Source organism: Protomyctophum bolini (genome assembly GCF_963924005.1).
Source record: "Protomyctophum bolini genome assembly, chromosome: 13".
In the NCBI taxonomy this organism is placed as follows: Eukaryota; Metazoa; Chordata; class Actinopteri; order Myctophiformes; family Myctophidae; genus Protomyctophum; species Protomyctophum bolini.
This window is the reverse complement of record NC_137874.1, coordinates 26,858,209-26,876,306: the sequence shown is the minus strand read 5'-3', so window position 1 is coordinate 26,876,306 and position 18,098 is coordinate 26,858,209. Positions and strand designations below refer to the sequence as shown.

At 43.2% G+C, this 18,098-nt stretch overlaps 1 protein-coding gene across 10 annotated transcripts in view; it reads right to left on the bottom strand.

Annotated features, from left to right (window-relative positions):
- specc1 (sperm antigen with calponin homology and coiled-coil domains 1) overlaps positions 1–18,098 on the bottom strand; it is an 80,430-nt gene that overhangs the window by 62,094 nt on the left and 238 nt on the right. For 6 of the 10 annotated variants that reach the window (XM_080780975.1, XM_080780985.1, XM_080780984.1 and 3 more), the window contains exons 2-3: positions 3,250–3,412; positions 2,758–2,890 (exon numbers count right to left, since the gene is read on the bottom strand). In XM_080780975.1, the coding sequence (XP_080637101.1) occupies positions 2,758–2,890; positions 3,250–3,396 (280 nt within the window). In that variant the 5' untranslated portion in view covers positions 3,397–3,412. Of the gene's footprint in view, positions 1–2,757; positions 2,891–3,249; positions 3,413–7,793; positions 7,940–8,059; positions 8,211–13,947; positions 14,026–18,098 lie in introns of those variants that run through there. The other 4 variants (XM_080780983.1, XM_080780979.1, XM_080780982.1 and 1 more) reach the window with 4 other exon arrangements.

Here is an 18,098-nt window from a genome sequence, read left to right as displayed (position 1 = left end):
AAGAGGTTTTAGAGAGAAGGGGAAACGAGCCTACACGTAATGATTCTGCAGGGGTAATTTTAAACACTGCTTTAGATGTTGGACGGATGCAAACTAGAAATTGCCAGAATGCAAAACAATCTCTACATCAGCTTGTTTTGCATACTAGATCTCTGCCTGGGAGGAGGGGGTCGGAGGAGCTCACAGCCTCACACTCTCATAACATAAGTTTGTCTTCACGGCTTGCTGTTAATAAAAACAAAAAGCTAGTTATCAAAGAGAGAATAAGGTAATTATGTCCATAAACCAATGGCAACCAATTGACGATAACAAATCTAGGCCAAAGCCAGTTTTAAGCAAGCATGTTAATTAACATAACGTGCTTGACACAAAAGAAGGGATCTGTCACTTGTGCGGAAAAACCCAAAGGTTGCTTATTAGGGACTCAAATCCAATGAGAGCATATCATGCTCTAAAAATGCATGTGAAAAGGCTTGAGAGGGACATGCTTGGACCTGGGTTCTAAGTGTCTCTATGTCCTATGGGAATCCCTTCGTTTGCTAGGAATCAATTAGTCTCGCTTCAACACAACAGCCCTTTGAAGAAGTAATCTCACCAATAACACAACAGCCAAACACTGTGTGTATGGGCTCCTGTAAGCAAGCATGACAACAGTACCATATTATGCTGAAAACAAGACAATTACAAGAAAATGAAAACCTAGAATACAACAATTACAATGTCTGTTTGACACGAAACAATGCGGTTAATACAACAATGGCTGTCGTAATAAAGCATCACCTTATGCATTTTCAATACTTAATACAGTGATTAATTAAAATGCCTGAAACTGTGTAATGTAATCACCACCAGTAATTAACATGTGCTGTTAGATTGCAAATGCCTGCCCTGCCTTTAGTGGAGTAAAGGGACTGTACAGTGTAAAACATTTCCCATGGGTTGCTAAAGGGCTTGATATCGTTGTTGAGTGGGGTGTTGCACACTGAAAATAGCTGTTTTACAACCTCACAACAACGTGTGGTGATGCGTTGTGAGCTTGTAGATCTGCCATGTTCAAGCAAGTATAAATCCGGCTTACCATCCTCCGTACCTGAAATGCAAGCTGCGTGCGGTCTGTCAGTTCCTACCATGATCACTGTCACTGTGACTGTGTGGTTAGTTACACCCTACATCTGGTATTTGCCATGATACCAGGGCTGTAAAAAACCTGGATTCCTTTACAATGTCAGACTAAGTATTGATGGCGTTGTGGCCAACCTGACACACCCGTACAGGTAACGTAACCACATTGCATTGGAGCAAGTGAAAAAAATGCAGATGTCAGATAAAACCATTGAGGATCATTATTTTCCTTTTTCTATATGAGAAATACATCATCTTTTCCATGCAATGCCAAAAACAGTTGGACTGCTGTTCAGGAAGTTCAATAGACAAGTGCCAGAGCGGCAGGCCAAGAATGTGTCCATTCTGTTAGCTCTGGACCAGACCACAGACAACCACCTGCATCACACCATGAATGTGTCCATTCTGTTAGCTCTGGACCAGACCACAGACAACCACCTGCATCACACCATGAATGTGTCCATTCTGTTAGCTCTGGACCAGACCACAGACAACCACCTGCATCACACCATGAATGTGTCCATTCTGTTAGCTCTGGACCAGACCACAGACAACCACCTGCATCACACCAAGCCAGCCAAACAGGAAACGAGACAAGGCGGGAACAGAACACAGTCTTAATCTAGACTAGAGAGTGTGCTCCAGTGAGGTATAGGATTGTGGTGATCAGCTGGGGCCCTCTAGTGGCCACCTGCAGGTAGCTGCACTTATTTTTACACAGCAAGATGGAGAGAGGACATTAACACAAATCTTGCTCTACTCTTTCACCTCTTTCAGAAATGTAACTAGAAAAGGCTGCTCCTCAGAGCACAGGTCTTCACCAGGGGTTCTATCCAGGGCTATGTCCGATGTGAGATGTAGCCGACAGGACACGAGGAAGCTACAGGCGTCAAAAGCGTTTCTATGACATAATGGTTCAACTTCTCACATGTATGATGCCCCCTATGGGCAGAACAAAAAGCGCTTTTGGAGGTGCAGAGGCCCCTCAAACAGGCGATACCAATTTGGGGTTGATGTTGCATTCAAGATAGTGTTTTTGTACGAATTACAATTAGGCCCCACCCACTAATCTCTGAAGCCAGTTATAGGCATACAGTATGGAATATCAAAATCACGTTTCAAGGTCCACATATAACAGTGTGTGTGCTGCTACTTCTCAAGAGTGTTGTAAAAGAAGATAATTGCTAGCAGATGAAATTCACTGAAAACTGCACCACTGGCTCGGGTGGTGCAGTGGTAAAGTCCCTGCCCATGCACCACCACAGAGGTTGTGGGTTAGAATCCACCGTGGTGCATCTGGCTTTGTCAGGCATCTATGTGAACACAATTGGCCCATGTTTGGGGAGAGCCGGGTGGGGAGGGTGCTACTGGTCATTGCACATATTCCTATGGGCTGGGGTGGCACCGGTCAGCAGGGTGTGTTGGTGGGACTCGGAAGGAGTAGGACAAAGGCCCTACGTCCCTACAGCTCCTCACTGCCAGGTGAGTCGGTCAGTAGGATACAACAGCAATGGCAACACAGAGATGTGTGTGGGGAGGAATTAATTGGCATGACTGAAATCAAAGCCTTTATACAGTGGATGTAACATAGTGTGAAGCATGTCAACGTGAGCTGCAATGTAATGGGTCTCTTACCAGTGAGGCTACGAGGACGTGCCTCTGTCAGGTCCGAGATGGCACTCATGGTGACCGTCTTTTTCATGCGTGAGCTGGCTGCTGTGCCCAGGGAGGGCTTGGTCAACGCATCATCACTGCTGGCTCTCTTCAGCTATAACAAGACAGGAGGATGTGCCATTATTGTACTGTACACCTTCGGCCTATAGGTAAACACCCGGTTTTGATTTCTACAATGAAATACTGTAAGTATGCGACTTGCCATCATCGTATCTGAGAATTAACACGCAACCAAGCATGCCAACTTTGCCAAGCATGTAATAGTGCACCAAGATAAAGACCTTGCGCTGCCGACATTTGAATTTTCGCATGGCATATTTATTTATAGCACGTCATAAAATGTATATATCTCTTTTTGTCTGTCAAAATAAGTTGACGTTATTGAACTGGTTACCGTAATGTAGAGCGTGCCAGTATCTGGTCGTGCGCTAGTATGTGTAGTGATAACTTTACCTTACTGAGGCGAAGATCTGAGGCCAGTGTGCTGGATGATCTGGAGGTCTTCATGGCTGTGGAAGAGGGGGTGAAGCTGGCCGGCTTTGCCCGCTCCTGGTGTCCTGGCTTGGGCAGGCCCACCTTGGTGGTGCCCGCTTTCAACATGACAGTTTACCTGCACCTGCGGAAAACCACAGTAGGGAGTGAGGTGGAAAGGTATGATTATCACACATGGTAAAATCAATACTCAGAAGTACAACTATAGGTTCAATCATTATTGGAGCATCACGGCTGGGTGCCGGCACAATTGTGGATCAATAGCTTTGGCTGACAAATAAAAAGCTCATTATGTGCAGATGGTGAATGAGAACACTTCTCCTAATAGAACACGGTTTGGTATTAATAGCACCAATGGTTTATGGCCACTTCAAAAGAAGTAAGCCAACAGTGGGGCACAGAGAAGACGGGACATTAGGCCACTTCCTGTTGGAGGGAGGAGTGAAGAAAAGAATGCCAAGCACGCTCACCAAACTACTTTTGAGCTCCTTGCGGTAGTTTGAACATAAAAGACTTAAAAGTATACAATAATGCTATTGTTCAGTTTTGATATAAATTTGAACGCTACAGGATATGGCCACAGGGAGTCATACATTTTACTAAGCGATCTGCTTTGCCAACTAGTAACTACCATAGGTGCGTAGGCAGTGAGTAACCAAAAAGGAAGGGCACTTAAGGAGAGCCATTATTACAGTGGTAAATGAGCTATGCAGCTCCCAGGATATTATCTCATTGATTTTAGGGGACGAACTTGGAAGTGATTCATGATGGGGTAACCCGATCCTTCGCTTTTGAGGGCTTTGTGAGCTAATAGGGAGTCCCTATCCGTCTGTCTTCTCCTTCGGGAGTAAAAAGGGTCATCTTGCTGCAGGGCTGAGCTTGGCAAGATTTCATTCTGCTTCCTTCGATTGCAATATATATGGCTATGTTGCAATTATTGGTTTGAGATTCTTTACATTTGTGGGATTCCTGCATCACCATTTCGTGGCTCCATCCCAGTTCTAGTTCATACAAAAGTTACTGAGAACTAAACACAGAATGATTAAATGTAGTATAAAACCATGAGATAAGAGACAATGTAACGAACTACAGCTGTGGGACAACTTTATTGTCACAATACAGTTTTAAAAGTAAAAAGTGAAATTTGTTTTTGTGCATAGTTCTCAACGGTAAATCAAGCAACTCTGAGCCTGAAGTAGATCCAGGTCAGCCACATATTCCCAAAGGAGGGTTTGTGGTGCCTGATAAGGCTTCACACTAGTAGAGGAGTATAATTATAGAGAAACCTTGCAGGTCCTTACAGACTGATTTGGAACACACTGTATGTGCTGTTTCTGTCTCTATTTACTGTTTGTATAGCACCTCTGGCATTATCATATGACACCAAGCCCCTTTCATGGCAATGTCGTGTGAGCGAGGGTCAACATCTTGTGATTATCATTGCTTCTCTCAAATCTTTGACTTTCCCAGACAAATAAACTTTGGTTCCAATATCATTTGACATACTCACTGCACCACCTACCAAGGCACACAATTGACATTTTCTCAAGCAATGGTGAACTTTGTGTAGGCGTGATGAGGAAGGATTGTCCTCTTGAGGATATATCCTTCTGTGATGTGGGAGTTAATTGAGGAACTAAATGTTCTGTGAATATGTTCTACACATTTGCACAACAATTTATGACATGATGTGAGAAGAAGTTCAGAGTACAGCGTCCCTAACCTACTACTGTTTTCAGAATCTTTGTACCACTGCAACGGATCTTTAAACAGGAACTCTTCGTTCCTCTGCAGTGATACAGTACTATAGGAGCAGTTTCTCTGTAGTCAGGACGCTGTCCCACTTACTGCCAAGCGGCCTAATTAGAAACCCAAATGTCTTTTGAGAGACAGAAGGCTGACTGCATTTTCAACTTGAGCCTGCCAATGGGAGAGAAGAGACACACCACTGGCATTAGAGTCAATCTGACATCTCACTGTGGAAAGGTGATCCCGGTGACAAAGATACTGTACTGTAAGCAACATTTACACGTCTTGTTTTTACACAGCTGCGTTTTAACAAAGCAAACAACGTGTCGGATTAACTCTGGGTCCGGTAGAAAGGCTCAGTCTGCATAACCTAAATATGGAATTTGCTAGGAAAGTTAGCAAATTAGAAAGCTGAATATAATTTGTAGCCACCGCAACCCTAACTATTGGGTTGTGCTGTGCCTTAATTACATTGCTTTTTTTCCTGAAGCAGGGATGTGAATATGACCAGTATAGTAAATGAGTAACCGCTCACATCATTTCTGGTCTTTCGCTGCTGGGAGTAGATAAGAAAGAGGAAGGACTTTAGATGGCTAGATGACTTTAGATGGCGGTGGCTCAGGGGTAGAGTGCCTGGATGGGAACCGCAAGGTTGCCAGTTCGAACCCGGGCTCCCCCAGAGTTACTGTCGAAGTGTCCTTGAGCAAGACACTGAACCCCTAATTGCTCCCGATGTGCTAGTTGGTGCCTTGCATGGTTTCCGCTGCCATCGGTGTATGAATGGGTGAATGTAATGCACAATCTATGTAAAGCGCCTTGGATAAAGGCGCTATATAAATGCACCATTTACCATTTATCAACCGACATACTTATCAGTTAAGGCCTCGATGAGACAGTCTCTCAAACATGACCCTGAAGCAGTTTCACCGACACAAATTAGATCCACTGATCCTGTAAATACAGATGCTTTCAGTCAGAACAAGTCAAGAGCAGGCTCACAAACTCAAGCTCCCTGAAATGAATGGCATTACCCATACATTTATCATCCATTTGTGTCAGCTCAAAACAATATCCAACAGTTTTGCACAAATACACTTCTCACAGTGATACACTGATGTGTTAACACTAGTTTACCAAATTTTGCCATCCTCTGGAAAAAAACGTCTATGCCAACCTCCTGAAGGTCCGCAAGGCCAAGTACCACGCCTGGGGAGACAGGGCCTTCTAAGTTTCGGCCCCCAAACTCTGGAATGAACCCAACCATCTCAGAGCTGCTCCCTCTCTCCTCTCATTCAAAACTTCACTCAAAACCCACCTCTTCAGGATAGCTTTCCCCAGCTGAGGTCTGGTTAGGATGTCCCCCCCTTCCCTCCTTTATCCTTTTATCTTTTTAACCTTGTACTGTTGTATCTGCTATGTTTTGCTTAGTTTTTTTCCTAATAAAAGTCTGTTCATAGTGTTCTTATGTAAAGCGCTTTGGGTATTTAGAAAAGCGCTATATAAATTTGAGCTATTATTATTATGCCTTCAACCGGCAGTTTTGGACAAAAAACTAAACAAACTACTACACCACTCATCCAAGGAAATGTAAAATTAACAAGATGCATGTGATTACAGTACCTACTACTACCTACCTACATTTTATTCAAAAGCACAACCAGAAAGAACACACCCAATATTAAAAAATGTGGTTTTGTCCAAATAAGCCCCCATAATAAGAATAGTTGTAATGCTGCACCCTGCACTAGATCCAAAATACTGACAAACTTAGAAACAAAACCTCAGAATTAGCTGCCCCTCTCCCAACCAGCACTACTAGAAAAGAATTACAAAAGGAACACAAGACACTCTTCTTATACTCCTCAAAACGAATGAGATATTGGCATACTCTTTACTAACCCTAACCCATCAAAAACAAATCACCCTCCAACTTAAGCCCCATAGCTCATAAATACTGAAATATATGTACTGTATATACAGTTGGGGAGCACAATATGGGTATTGCCGTCTTCCATCATCAGGAAACTAATTCAGCATTGCAGTGACAGCTCCCATCTCTTTTCTCTGAGCATAAAGAATCACTGCCTCAAGAAAGTTAAAGATGATGGGATGACAGGTTAATCTTTCCTCTGCTGCACACAATTCTACTAGAAGCCTAAATAACGTTAAATGTTTAGGCAACATTTTCATTTATCACAGGCAGCCACTATTAAGTTCTGTTCTCGCAGTGATCACAAGAGACCAAACCCTCAAAGCCATGTTACATCGAGTGATTTTCTAAAACCCAGTCGATTCTAATGTCTTCTACTAGCTACGTGCATGCGTCAAATAATAACACCTGATTTGTACTTAGTTGTGCACACAAAAAACAGCGGATGACTGATGACAATTTTTGAAAGTATAAGATAAGGCACGACTGGACCAGGAATAGACAATATCCAAAAACCCAAACAATATCTAGTCTCTTATCCCTAATCAATGTAATAAATGATACAGTATATTGCCCAGCCTGTGGCTCCGATCCACCAGGGTCAAGCCTGGCAGGAGGCTGGATACAGGATGCTGGGCTGAGTATCACTGCTTCATCACATCCTCTGTTTCTATATCTACAGTCCTTTTTAACCCATGGCAGGGCACACACTACACAGGTTCAAATAGGCGCTCCAATCAGAAACCACTGGTCAGCTGCAACAGGAAATACCTTTCAAAAATATGCTCCAGTCTGAGTCTACGGTACCATGACGTGGACCACTTACTTTTAAGAGAATAAAACGTCAGATGTATAATGTTCCTGTTGGGTCATCGGATAAACTATTCACTCAGCTTTCCATTGTCAAACTGTCCAATTCCAGGCATCTAAACCAAGCAGTGTCATGCTGTTTATTATACGGCAAAACCAGTCTCCAAGTCTCCCAGTGTTCCTCCGGAAATATCTTAAAACCCACTGATATCATCTGAGAATTCTGGCAATTAGAGAGTGGGGCGTAAAAGAGAGACAGAAACACAGAAAATAAATACTCACAACAGTGTAGTAGTGTGTTGGGGGTGGATGATGTCTTAGAGCCTGCCCCCTGCCTGTGCCTGAAGTGACCTGGACTACAGAACTAGACTAAAAGCAGCCATCCTGAGTGGAGCTCCAATCAGACCAGTTGAGGAGAAAGAAGTGTCCGAAGCAGCAGCTGTCTGCCTCCACGCAGCAATCAGGACAGGGAAGTACTGCAGGACTGCCAGCCGCTGCGCTCTCTCTCTCTCTCTCTCTCTCTCTCTCTCTCAGACACTCTCAGACAGGGAGAGTAGGACAGAGTCTAGCCATGGGCAGGTTTTTCCGTCTTGCTCACATTTTTTTTTCTTCACCTTTTCTCCCTTGTGAAGATCACAAAGCAGAGAACTGTAGTTACGGTAGTGATTCTGTCACATATGACGTTGAGGCCACTGGGCTATCCGTGGGCCCAAATAAGGATAATCACTTTTTATCGTAATTTATGAGTGTTTAAGTACATAGCAAGTAGCATTTTGCTGTGCGTTGGGAATTTCCTCATTAGGATAGTGGTTAAGCCTTGGAAAATGCATTCCAGTGGTTTATTCACAATTGCCCCATTGTAGCATTCAGGGCTGTGGACAGTACATGCATAGTAAAGAACACATCACTGTCCAGGAACAACTTGCTCCTTCAAAATTATGTGTGTGTACATCACATGTCAGTACTGATACCTTCAATTAACTGCTTAGATCTACAAAATAAAGACTGACTTGGGACGCCAGTGACGCCACCACAGCATGCATGCACTCCTTGTTCAGTGGAGTGTGCAGTGGGCTGTTGAAATCAAAACTGCAGCTTGCTAGCTAACACTGACACTGACAAAGTCTGTCTTTGTCCCTGAAAACACACTTCTTCATACCGTGAGGGTGGAACGTTTGTGGAGGGGCCTGCATTTTATGTGCTTCCGAGCCGTTTGAATTTGGATCCCACGTTGAGCGGCATGCCAAGGCCGTAGAGCGTGTGGGTAGAAGAAGCACAGCTTCACTGGGACTGGGATGAAACAAGCTCCCAGATTGTGGTGGGTGGTAAATGGGGAAACTCGGGCAGACCACACCCCTACACCGCCACAAAAGCTGCTTTCCAAAAGGGCACTGCAACGAGGCTGAGAAAAGGCTGCTTCTGAATACTTTTTAAGCACCACATCCTGTTTGACACCCTGGCCTGCACAGATTCAGCATGTGATTACGCATGCCTGCCTACTTTCGACTGCACCAGTCAAGAAACCCTGACACGGGCAACAACAAGCTTAAATTTATTCAGTCCATTCAAAAGCCGTCTAAATGCAACAGCATTCTTTTAATTCTTCACTGCTAAGAGCTCAAATGTGCGCCTGCTGGTATAGTGTTGATTAGTAAACATTGTGCAATGAAGAGACTATTAACAACAATAATCACCAGCAGTTAGTGGTCATGTTGGAACTATACAGCATCGTTACTTGTAGTGATAGACGTGTATGGAAAAGATTCCAGGAATTGATGGCCTAAATGTTCTGCGCCTATGATCAGATGCACGACTAAAATTAGATGCTATGAGGGTACAGAGGGAGAAAGAGCATGAGACTCTTAGTCGTAGGCCAAACATGTTCATAAATTGTAGTGTAACGTAGATCAGTGTCTGGCGGCTGGCTGGGTGAGGGGATGTTGATCTGTAGAGCCACCTGCCAGTGCTTGTGTGGATATCCCATATTGAGTGGCCAGCCTCAAAGAGCCGGCCACTCAATATCACACTCCTCTGAGAGAAATATGAGACGGGACGGCCTGGCCACCACACTGGAACTGTAGTCGTGTAGACCAGTAGTTCTCATGCCAATGACCCCTAAATCGATATACATGTATTTAGCTGGGGACCACCATTTTTAATTATTTAGTGGCAAAATTATTCAAACGTTTTCACAGATCTACAAGCTCATAATATATTGTGAGTTTGTAGATCAGCTGATTTTTTTAATAGCTGAAGTATACTATACACTAGGCTCTCCACACTTTATCTGTTTATTCATGATTTATCGTTTGATTACATATTTTTGGTTAATCAATACATTATATTTCTTTGGTAAACTGCGTCTCCCCTGTTTTTAGTTGTGTATCTTGGCACCCCCTAGGCCAGGTATATAACACCGCTTAGTGTATACTTAAGTATTAACTCATTTTCATGAGGACAACCTGAAAGGACAACTTTGAGAACCCCTGCTCTAGACTATAGTCTCTGGAGTACTGGACAGAGATCCTGGCCACTCTCTCTCTCTCTCTCTCTCCCGCTCTCATACAGGAACAAACACTGAGCAGACTCACCACACTTGGACAATATATCTCCACTGCACAGGATGTAAAAAAAAAAAGTGAAACACACAAGGGTGATGACTCAACTGTGTGTGGTACTGTGGTTAAGCATACTGCTTTTTCCATATCCTTGTCATACAGACTTGAATAACATAGGCCTAGCCTAAAGAAAGAAAGAAAGATTCAACATGGAACACAAAAACATAATGAAATGCAATAGCAGCAGGATAACGGGATCAACCTTGCCACATTTGAAATGCACACGGTGGAGGTAAATGACCCAACTTGCAAGCCAAGCATGATTTTGAGTAATTAGTTGGGCAAAAAAAACCTAACGATTGTGTTTTTCTCCCTCCACATGATGTTCTATTCAACAAAGTCATTGTGTAATTAACCAAACAAAGGTCGGAGTTAATAAGGTTTGATCCATGCCCTTGTTAGGGTTTACTGAGCATCAAGACAGGCATCTCTGCCTATTCCCCAAAAACTAAGTACATCTGTCCTCATCAGATCGATCTAAACGTTCACATGGGCATTGACCATGGGCACACGCAGGGTGTGAGTTATTCGGCTTTTTTACATTCCAAAATGTAAGCTGTTTATTAGCATTTTTGGGCTGGACGCGACACCTGTCAGGGAGTTGGGTGGGAGGAGTAGCACGAATGCTTTATGTCCACACAAATGTGTGTGGGGAGGAATTGGTGGAACGATTAAGTTGGGGTAAAAAGCTAAATAAATAATTAGATTTAGGTTAGAGCCAGCCATAGTCCAAGGGGAATCCCCATATAAATACATTAACTGTGATCTTACATGTACAAAGAAATACGATATCAAGGGCCTGTGAAGGGAACTGTGATCACCACTGTTTCACTTAAATAGTGTTAAGCTGCTGATGTTGCATTGCCAATTGCCAGTAACAGTTCCTGAACATCTGAGCCACATCTGCGCTACAATCCAGTGAGTGCGACCAGGACAGACCGCTGCTGCTGTATGCTCTTTCACTGTGTGTTTAACCTCCATTTCACTTTCAAGAAAAGAAAACCACAGCCTTTATTGGAACTAATGAACAACATAAACTGAGTTTGGGCTACGTGTCAGCTTTTAAGTGTAAAAATATTGTGTTATGTGCTCAAGTATATGTACACGTGCACACATTTTATATGTCAGTCTAACCACGTCGGCAGCTCTGAAGCATCTGTGCAGCACCTGGGTTTAAGGAAGTGATGTTTGCTAAGCCATTAACTCCACCAAAGTGAAACAGGAAGTATCTAGATCAGACTGTGTTCCATGCTGTGAGACTGTCTCTGCTCTCCCTCTGGGTTCCCTTTTACTCTGGGGGATCTGAAACCATGCATTCAACAGGACATGGACGGACGCACCCCATCGCCAATACATCAGTACGCTTGTAGCATTAAGTGCTGCTTAGATTTCCACAGAGTGATGCAGGAAGTCTGATGCTTCTTTGCAGTCAACAGGTATTTGAATAGCATAGAGCGAGCACAGCCTCGATTCAATTTGCATTACACTGTAATAATGACCATCCAGGTCTAGGCTACGATGTAGCCTGATAGCGTGTTGCAGGTTCGAGTCCCGATCCCAACGGCCTTTGCTGCGTGTTGCTCCCCATCTCTCTCTCCCCATTTCCTGTCAGCCTACTGTCCTATCCATGATAAAGGCACAAAAAGCCCCCCCAAAAAATAGATAAATAATAATAATGACCATCCAATCCAATAGTCTTTAGTACTATTAAAGGTATTTTGCTCATCTGTAAGAACATTTTTGAACTCAAATACATAGTACTGGTATGGCTAGAATGTCCAGTGGAGCACCACACTGAATCAAAATGAGGAAGAACTGTAAGATCTGTAAGCATCAAAAATAGATGAGAGGAAAACGGAACAAGCTAAAAAAGAAAAGTGCTGCGTCTGCAATTTCCCGAGTCAGATCTGGCTGAAAGATCAATGCTTAAGCCATGTGACACAGAGGGATACCTCTGTGTATCACAGAGGTATCCCAAGATTTTTCCTGCAAATGAGAAATGCAGTCTTGTCTTTCACCCTGGGAAGCAGCCAGGCTCATTAAACCATACTACTCTACTCTTGATTTGTGGAAGCACACCAGCAGACGGCCTAATGGTTTGAGGACTTGAGGTACACTGAGGGGCTCATTCAATGCAATGCAAATTATATTCATAATCACACGTGTGAGGTAAGGGGTGCCTGGTAATGTTTGTTTAAAGTGCTCTAAAAAATATGACGTAATTTCAAAAGCCGGACTTTGGAGGGGCTAGCCGCTAGCGAGTAGCGACACTCGAAAAAGGAAGAACACTGATCTTTGAAAAACAACCAATCTCTTCCTATTTTTTAAACAAACAAACAAACGTACTTATACCGTAATAACATTAATACAAATCTGCATCTACAACCACCATAACGTGGATAGGAGCGAGGACTGGAAATGTATGATTGCTGTACAGTTGCCTACAGTACAGTATATCAGGCACCAGAGGCAGCACAACAGTTAAGGTACAGATATGAGTACAGAATCCTAGTGTAAGGCAAATATGCAAAAAACACACGCCTGCAAAAATTGACAATTTAGCAGACGCTCTTGATCCAAAGCGACTTACATTTAAGCAAAAACAAAATGCATGCAAAATGCATGCAATGCAATGTTGTTAAAACATCACAGAAATACACCGATATCATTGCAGAGATACTATAAACAGTATAGTAAGCTAAGCGTACAGTGTTACTGCTGAATAGAATACACCGGTGATAACAGCCTCTGCACACACTGTGAAAACATTTTCTCTTGACCAAGCAGAGTGGCCATTGCGTGCCTCGTTGTAAAATCTTCTTGGTTTGAAATATTAGCAGTCACCATCACCATAGCATCTGGACCCATAGGGAGAAAGCCTTGCTAATGTACTTTTACCGGTATCGCCACACAAGCTCTCACAGCGGAACCATTATCTCTCATGATCTCTGCTGGATTTAGTGTGGTAGAGGTGAGATGGCTTTGGCCTTTCACGTACAGAATATTTAGTGCAGCTGGGCTCCCCAAGGGCCCACACTTCCTGTTCTGAAAATGTCGAAGTTCTCCTCCGATAAACAAGCCGGTCAAAGCTGTATCTCAGAGATGCCTGCTGCCTCTTTCTCATCCCTTTGCTGTGCTCCTTGTACACTGAGTGGGAGGATTCCATAGAAACGCTACCATATTATCGATGGGAGAAAATAAATGCACTTGTGAATGTTCTGACTGAGCAGTGTAAAATCCACCCTGCAATATCACAGTCCAAGTTCAGAACACGCACTATTGAGCATTAAGCTTTGTCTATAGGACTGTTCTCTACTCTGCAGCCTACTGGTTTAGTAGCCGGTGGCGTGAAAGCTATTTGATGGACATTATCTGTTGTTTTTTCTATATCATACAGGCAAAAAGACAAATGACAACAGGGTCAATGTTCTTTCAGCAACTGTGAGCAAATGTCTGACAACCACACTGTATGTGGATGTCATTGTCATCTAAAAACATGAAAGTCGACCTGGAAAAATGAAAATTATTTCATGTATTTTATTCATGTATTACACTTTTTGCTTCGAATTCATCTCCCAACACAGGGAGAATATTATTGTTTTTGGATTACGTTGCAGGCAGCGAGTGAACCAGACATGTCAAGACCGTATCTCTGCTGTTGCTCCGACTAAATGACTCTGGCTCAGAAGACCCATTTATAGAAACGGCAGCATTCCTTGCAGTTAGTGAGTCAGGACTACGATTCTTCACAAGTATGAGGCCCACTTCCTGGACTTTCTTGAAGTAAAACAGTGGAGAGGAAAAGAGGCCTGGTGTTACCTTCCTTCACAGCAAAATTAACTTATACGATGTAGTATACTATAGTGCAGTGCAATTGCCAGGATTTTGCTCCGCTGGGATTTGATACATTACACCCGTCATGAAGGGATGAATGGAGAAGAAAACCCAAATGCCAAATGTTAGATTGTAACCGCCTACTGTCTCTTCCTCTGTCAGGAAACAGAGGTGGCACTGCTCTCCGAACAGACCGACCCACAACAAGAGAATTGGACATGGATTAGATTTGAAGTCAGTGCTTCAATTGGTCTAGCTTCACTTATCTACGCAATTGACTCTCTGGCAGTATGCAGAGACCCAGCCAAGGCTTTTAGGGAATATCTTACTACAGCGATTCCCAACCTGTGGGCTGTGAGGATATTGCAAGTGGGCCCCAAAATAATTAGCAAAACACTAAGATAAAAACATCTTTCAGAAAGAATACCTTGAAATATTAGTTTTCATTTTGTATACTACATTAGTTCCATTGATCCAAGCCGAAACACAATTGATCATTAAAACAAAAATGCTTGAGGGCCCACTCATCTGACCACTTACACTGCATCACTTACACCATTTAAGACGCAGCTGCCGTGTTAAGTGGTCATATGGGTGGGCTCAGCTCTCCCTGACTGCTCTGATATCCTAATGTCTGTGTGTGTGTGTGTGTGTGTGTGTGTGTGTGTGTGTGTGTGTGTGTGTGTGTGTGTGTGTGCGAGCGACTGTGCGTGCGTGCGTGTGTGCGTGCTTTAAGCAGTAGTGTTTTAAGCAACAGTGAAACAACTGCCATTCAGTAAATTGCTGAATGGATGTTAATAAAAGTGTGAGAAAAGAAATAGTCTCCCTCGGACAGTCAGTCCAATAAGAGTTACAAATCTATGACTAATGACTATTAGCCGTCAGCGAGGTTACAGTCCTTTGGTAACAACTAGCAGGTGTCCTATGAAAAACCCTTTCATAGTGGCCTTATTTCGGGCACGTCATTATAGGCGAAACAGCGCATCACATCATGATGCGTTGTGAGCTTGTGGGTCGGCTATTTTCAATGTAAATTATTACCTAAGTGGTTACAAATATCTACTTGGATACAAAACAACACGTTGTAATACTGTGAAAGTGACTGGTGGCTTGTGAGACTGATCAGCCAATGAGGCCAGTGGACAAAGTTCTCTACCCTGGCTATTAGCCTTCTATTCATTCATAACTGACCAGGGGAATACCCACTGGGCCTCATTATTCCACTTAGTCCTACACCACGGATCAATACAACATCAGCACCTCCAATGCTGAGAGCAAGTCATTAACTACAGTTCCATATGCCCTTGCTTTGACTAAGACCTTCCAATTTTGGCTATGAGTGAGAGCTGCATTGTGTCCACATTACGATCTACACTTCTACAGCTTAGAGTGAAACCACACTCACAATCAAAAGAAGCAGCAGAAGCGTATGGTGCACAGTCAAACAGTATCACAAAAGTTGGAAGAAAGCCAGCACTCAACAATCTAAAATGTATTTGCCTGTAATTGCCTCATATCCGGGACCAACACAAACAGATGCATTTCAGCCGAGCACTGAGAGCGGAGAAAGTTTACAGAGCTTGACTGCAGTGCAGTGGGCAACTGATCCCCTATAAGGAGGATTACACATATTAGTGTCTTCTTAAAGGACATGTCACTGCTTACCACAGCTGGAGAAGGTGAGTCCAATGCTTGTTCTTCACCCCACCCCCAACTCAAATATGCTATAAGCAGCACAAGGGAGGACAGGCGTTATGCACATTAATGTTTGTGTAAAACTCAAAAGTTTCCAAATGGCCACATGCACACAGCAACAAACAATACAGTCAGAGTCTGATCTGGCCTAGAAAAGTGAACTGAGGACACCTTGAATTCCCCTCCCTTCATCTTTATTGTGCAGACTCAGATGAGCAGGACATGTCAAGGAGACCATCGGGCATATTGAATCATCCCCAACTTGCACAACTGCAACTGGACTTGGGCCGGCTCAACGCATACTGTAAGGCTGGGCTAAAAATAGCACACCTGAATTAAGTGCTCAGCAGAGGACAGCAACCAACACAGGAGGAGCGGTGATAATGACGAGAAGGAAGCACAGTCACTGCTCTAGGCCTTCTGAGGACACACTGGGAGAAAGAGTTCTAGAGCACGAGTGATGCCACAATTTTATATAACGGGTTGAATCTAGAGTTGCAACATCAGCCATTGACAATCCATCGAAACAGAAAAGTCTGATCTGCTTGTATTAGACGACGTTAAACTCACCAAGTTGCAGCTGTAAGGGAAGCTTGAATTATCCTCTTTTAATCTGCAAAGTGTTTGAGCTACTTTGTTATGAGCTACTTTCTGCTAAGAAATTTGTGCTGTGTTAATTGTTTTTAAGTGTTGGAGTTTGGAAGCGCTCGTCGGAAGTCACTCAACGACCCTGCGTTCCACCTGCTTCGAATTTGCACATAAAGCAGGAAACAGCAGCACAATGTGCTAATGAAAACGAGTGCTTCCAAACCACAACACTTATGGAAAAGTTAAGTGAGGGGCACTCTTATCGTCATACATCATCACATTCCGGCCAATCACAATTGGCGTCTTCAATTTTCTGCCCTGACTTTTAATCCTCACTGGGTGCATCCACACAGTAGATTCACTAAGATGCCAGTTGCCGCTTAGAGCAGGAATCTCTTCCTCTCTTCTCTTTTGCGGTTTTCTGGCCGACGCTGCAAGTTGCCGCGTGGGTGCGGAGATTCATTTCCATCCACCAGCTGTTTAAAAACCCGGAAAAGACTCCTGCCGCACCAGCTGTTTAAATAAAAATAAACTTAAAATCGTGACTTGAAGATGTGCACTATTTACACTAGTTTGGGTCCCAGGGACACGTAACATTTCTCTTCTGAGTCTCAAGCTAAAACGTTTGGGAACCACTGCCCTAGAACATCAGCCAAAGACATATTTATAGTTATTTCCATTTCTTGGAGGGTTAGCAATGAGGAGAAAGAAACGAGGGATGTAATTATCTACAAGCGCTTAAATGACTAGTGCTCTGCTGCTGACATCTGAACTCTTAACCCTCACAATGGTCAAAGGTGCACATGATAAAGTAATAGGTTTGAGGAAGAAATGAAATAAAGGTGTTGTTAGTTAGTCTTTTGATAAACAACAGTACATACCCTTGGATGAATTGAGTAGTGGACAACAATGGAAGCATGAGCCCCCGGGAGCTTTTTGTTATGCTTTAAGCATAACCTTTGACTGTAGTACCGACCTGTAGCTGTTATTATCAAGCTTATTAATAATAATCGATGTCACTGGTCGTCAAATAAAAAAAAATGACCTCCTCTATGATGAATTTATCAATCAATCAAGCATAGCAGCAGGGGCAACAACAATTATTTGACAGTTCCCATTCCAAACACGTCACTGACACTTGGTTAAGTGATTATTTTTTAATTTCAAAGACCCCACGCTGAGACCCCTGTGTTACTGTATAGAATAGATGGTCAGTGTGCGTTTTTCTGCACTACTAGGATAAGGGGTTAAGTGTCCACTGTGTCCACGTGACGTAGATATGTGCTCTTCTACACAATAATTTGAAGAAAGCAATGTGGTGATAATGACTATATTGTAGTAGCCGTTTGGTCGTGAATGAAAACGCCACCCAACAACGGTGGGGAGGTAGGCTAACAACATGTTCACATTTCACACTATCGAAGTTTACCGCTTCAAGAATGAATCAACAACATTAATTGGAAAGGAAGTTGAAAGAGAATTGTCTGTGGCTGTCTTCACTAAGGCAACAAGCGGTTGTGTTTCCAAACTCATTTTCTGCGTTGGCGCGCTGCTGCCGTCAAGAGACTTCAATTGAAAAATAATGA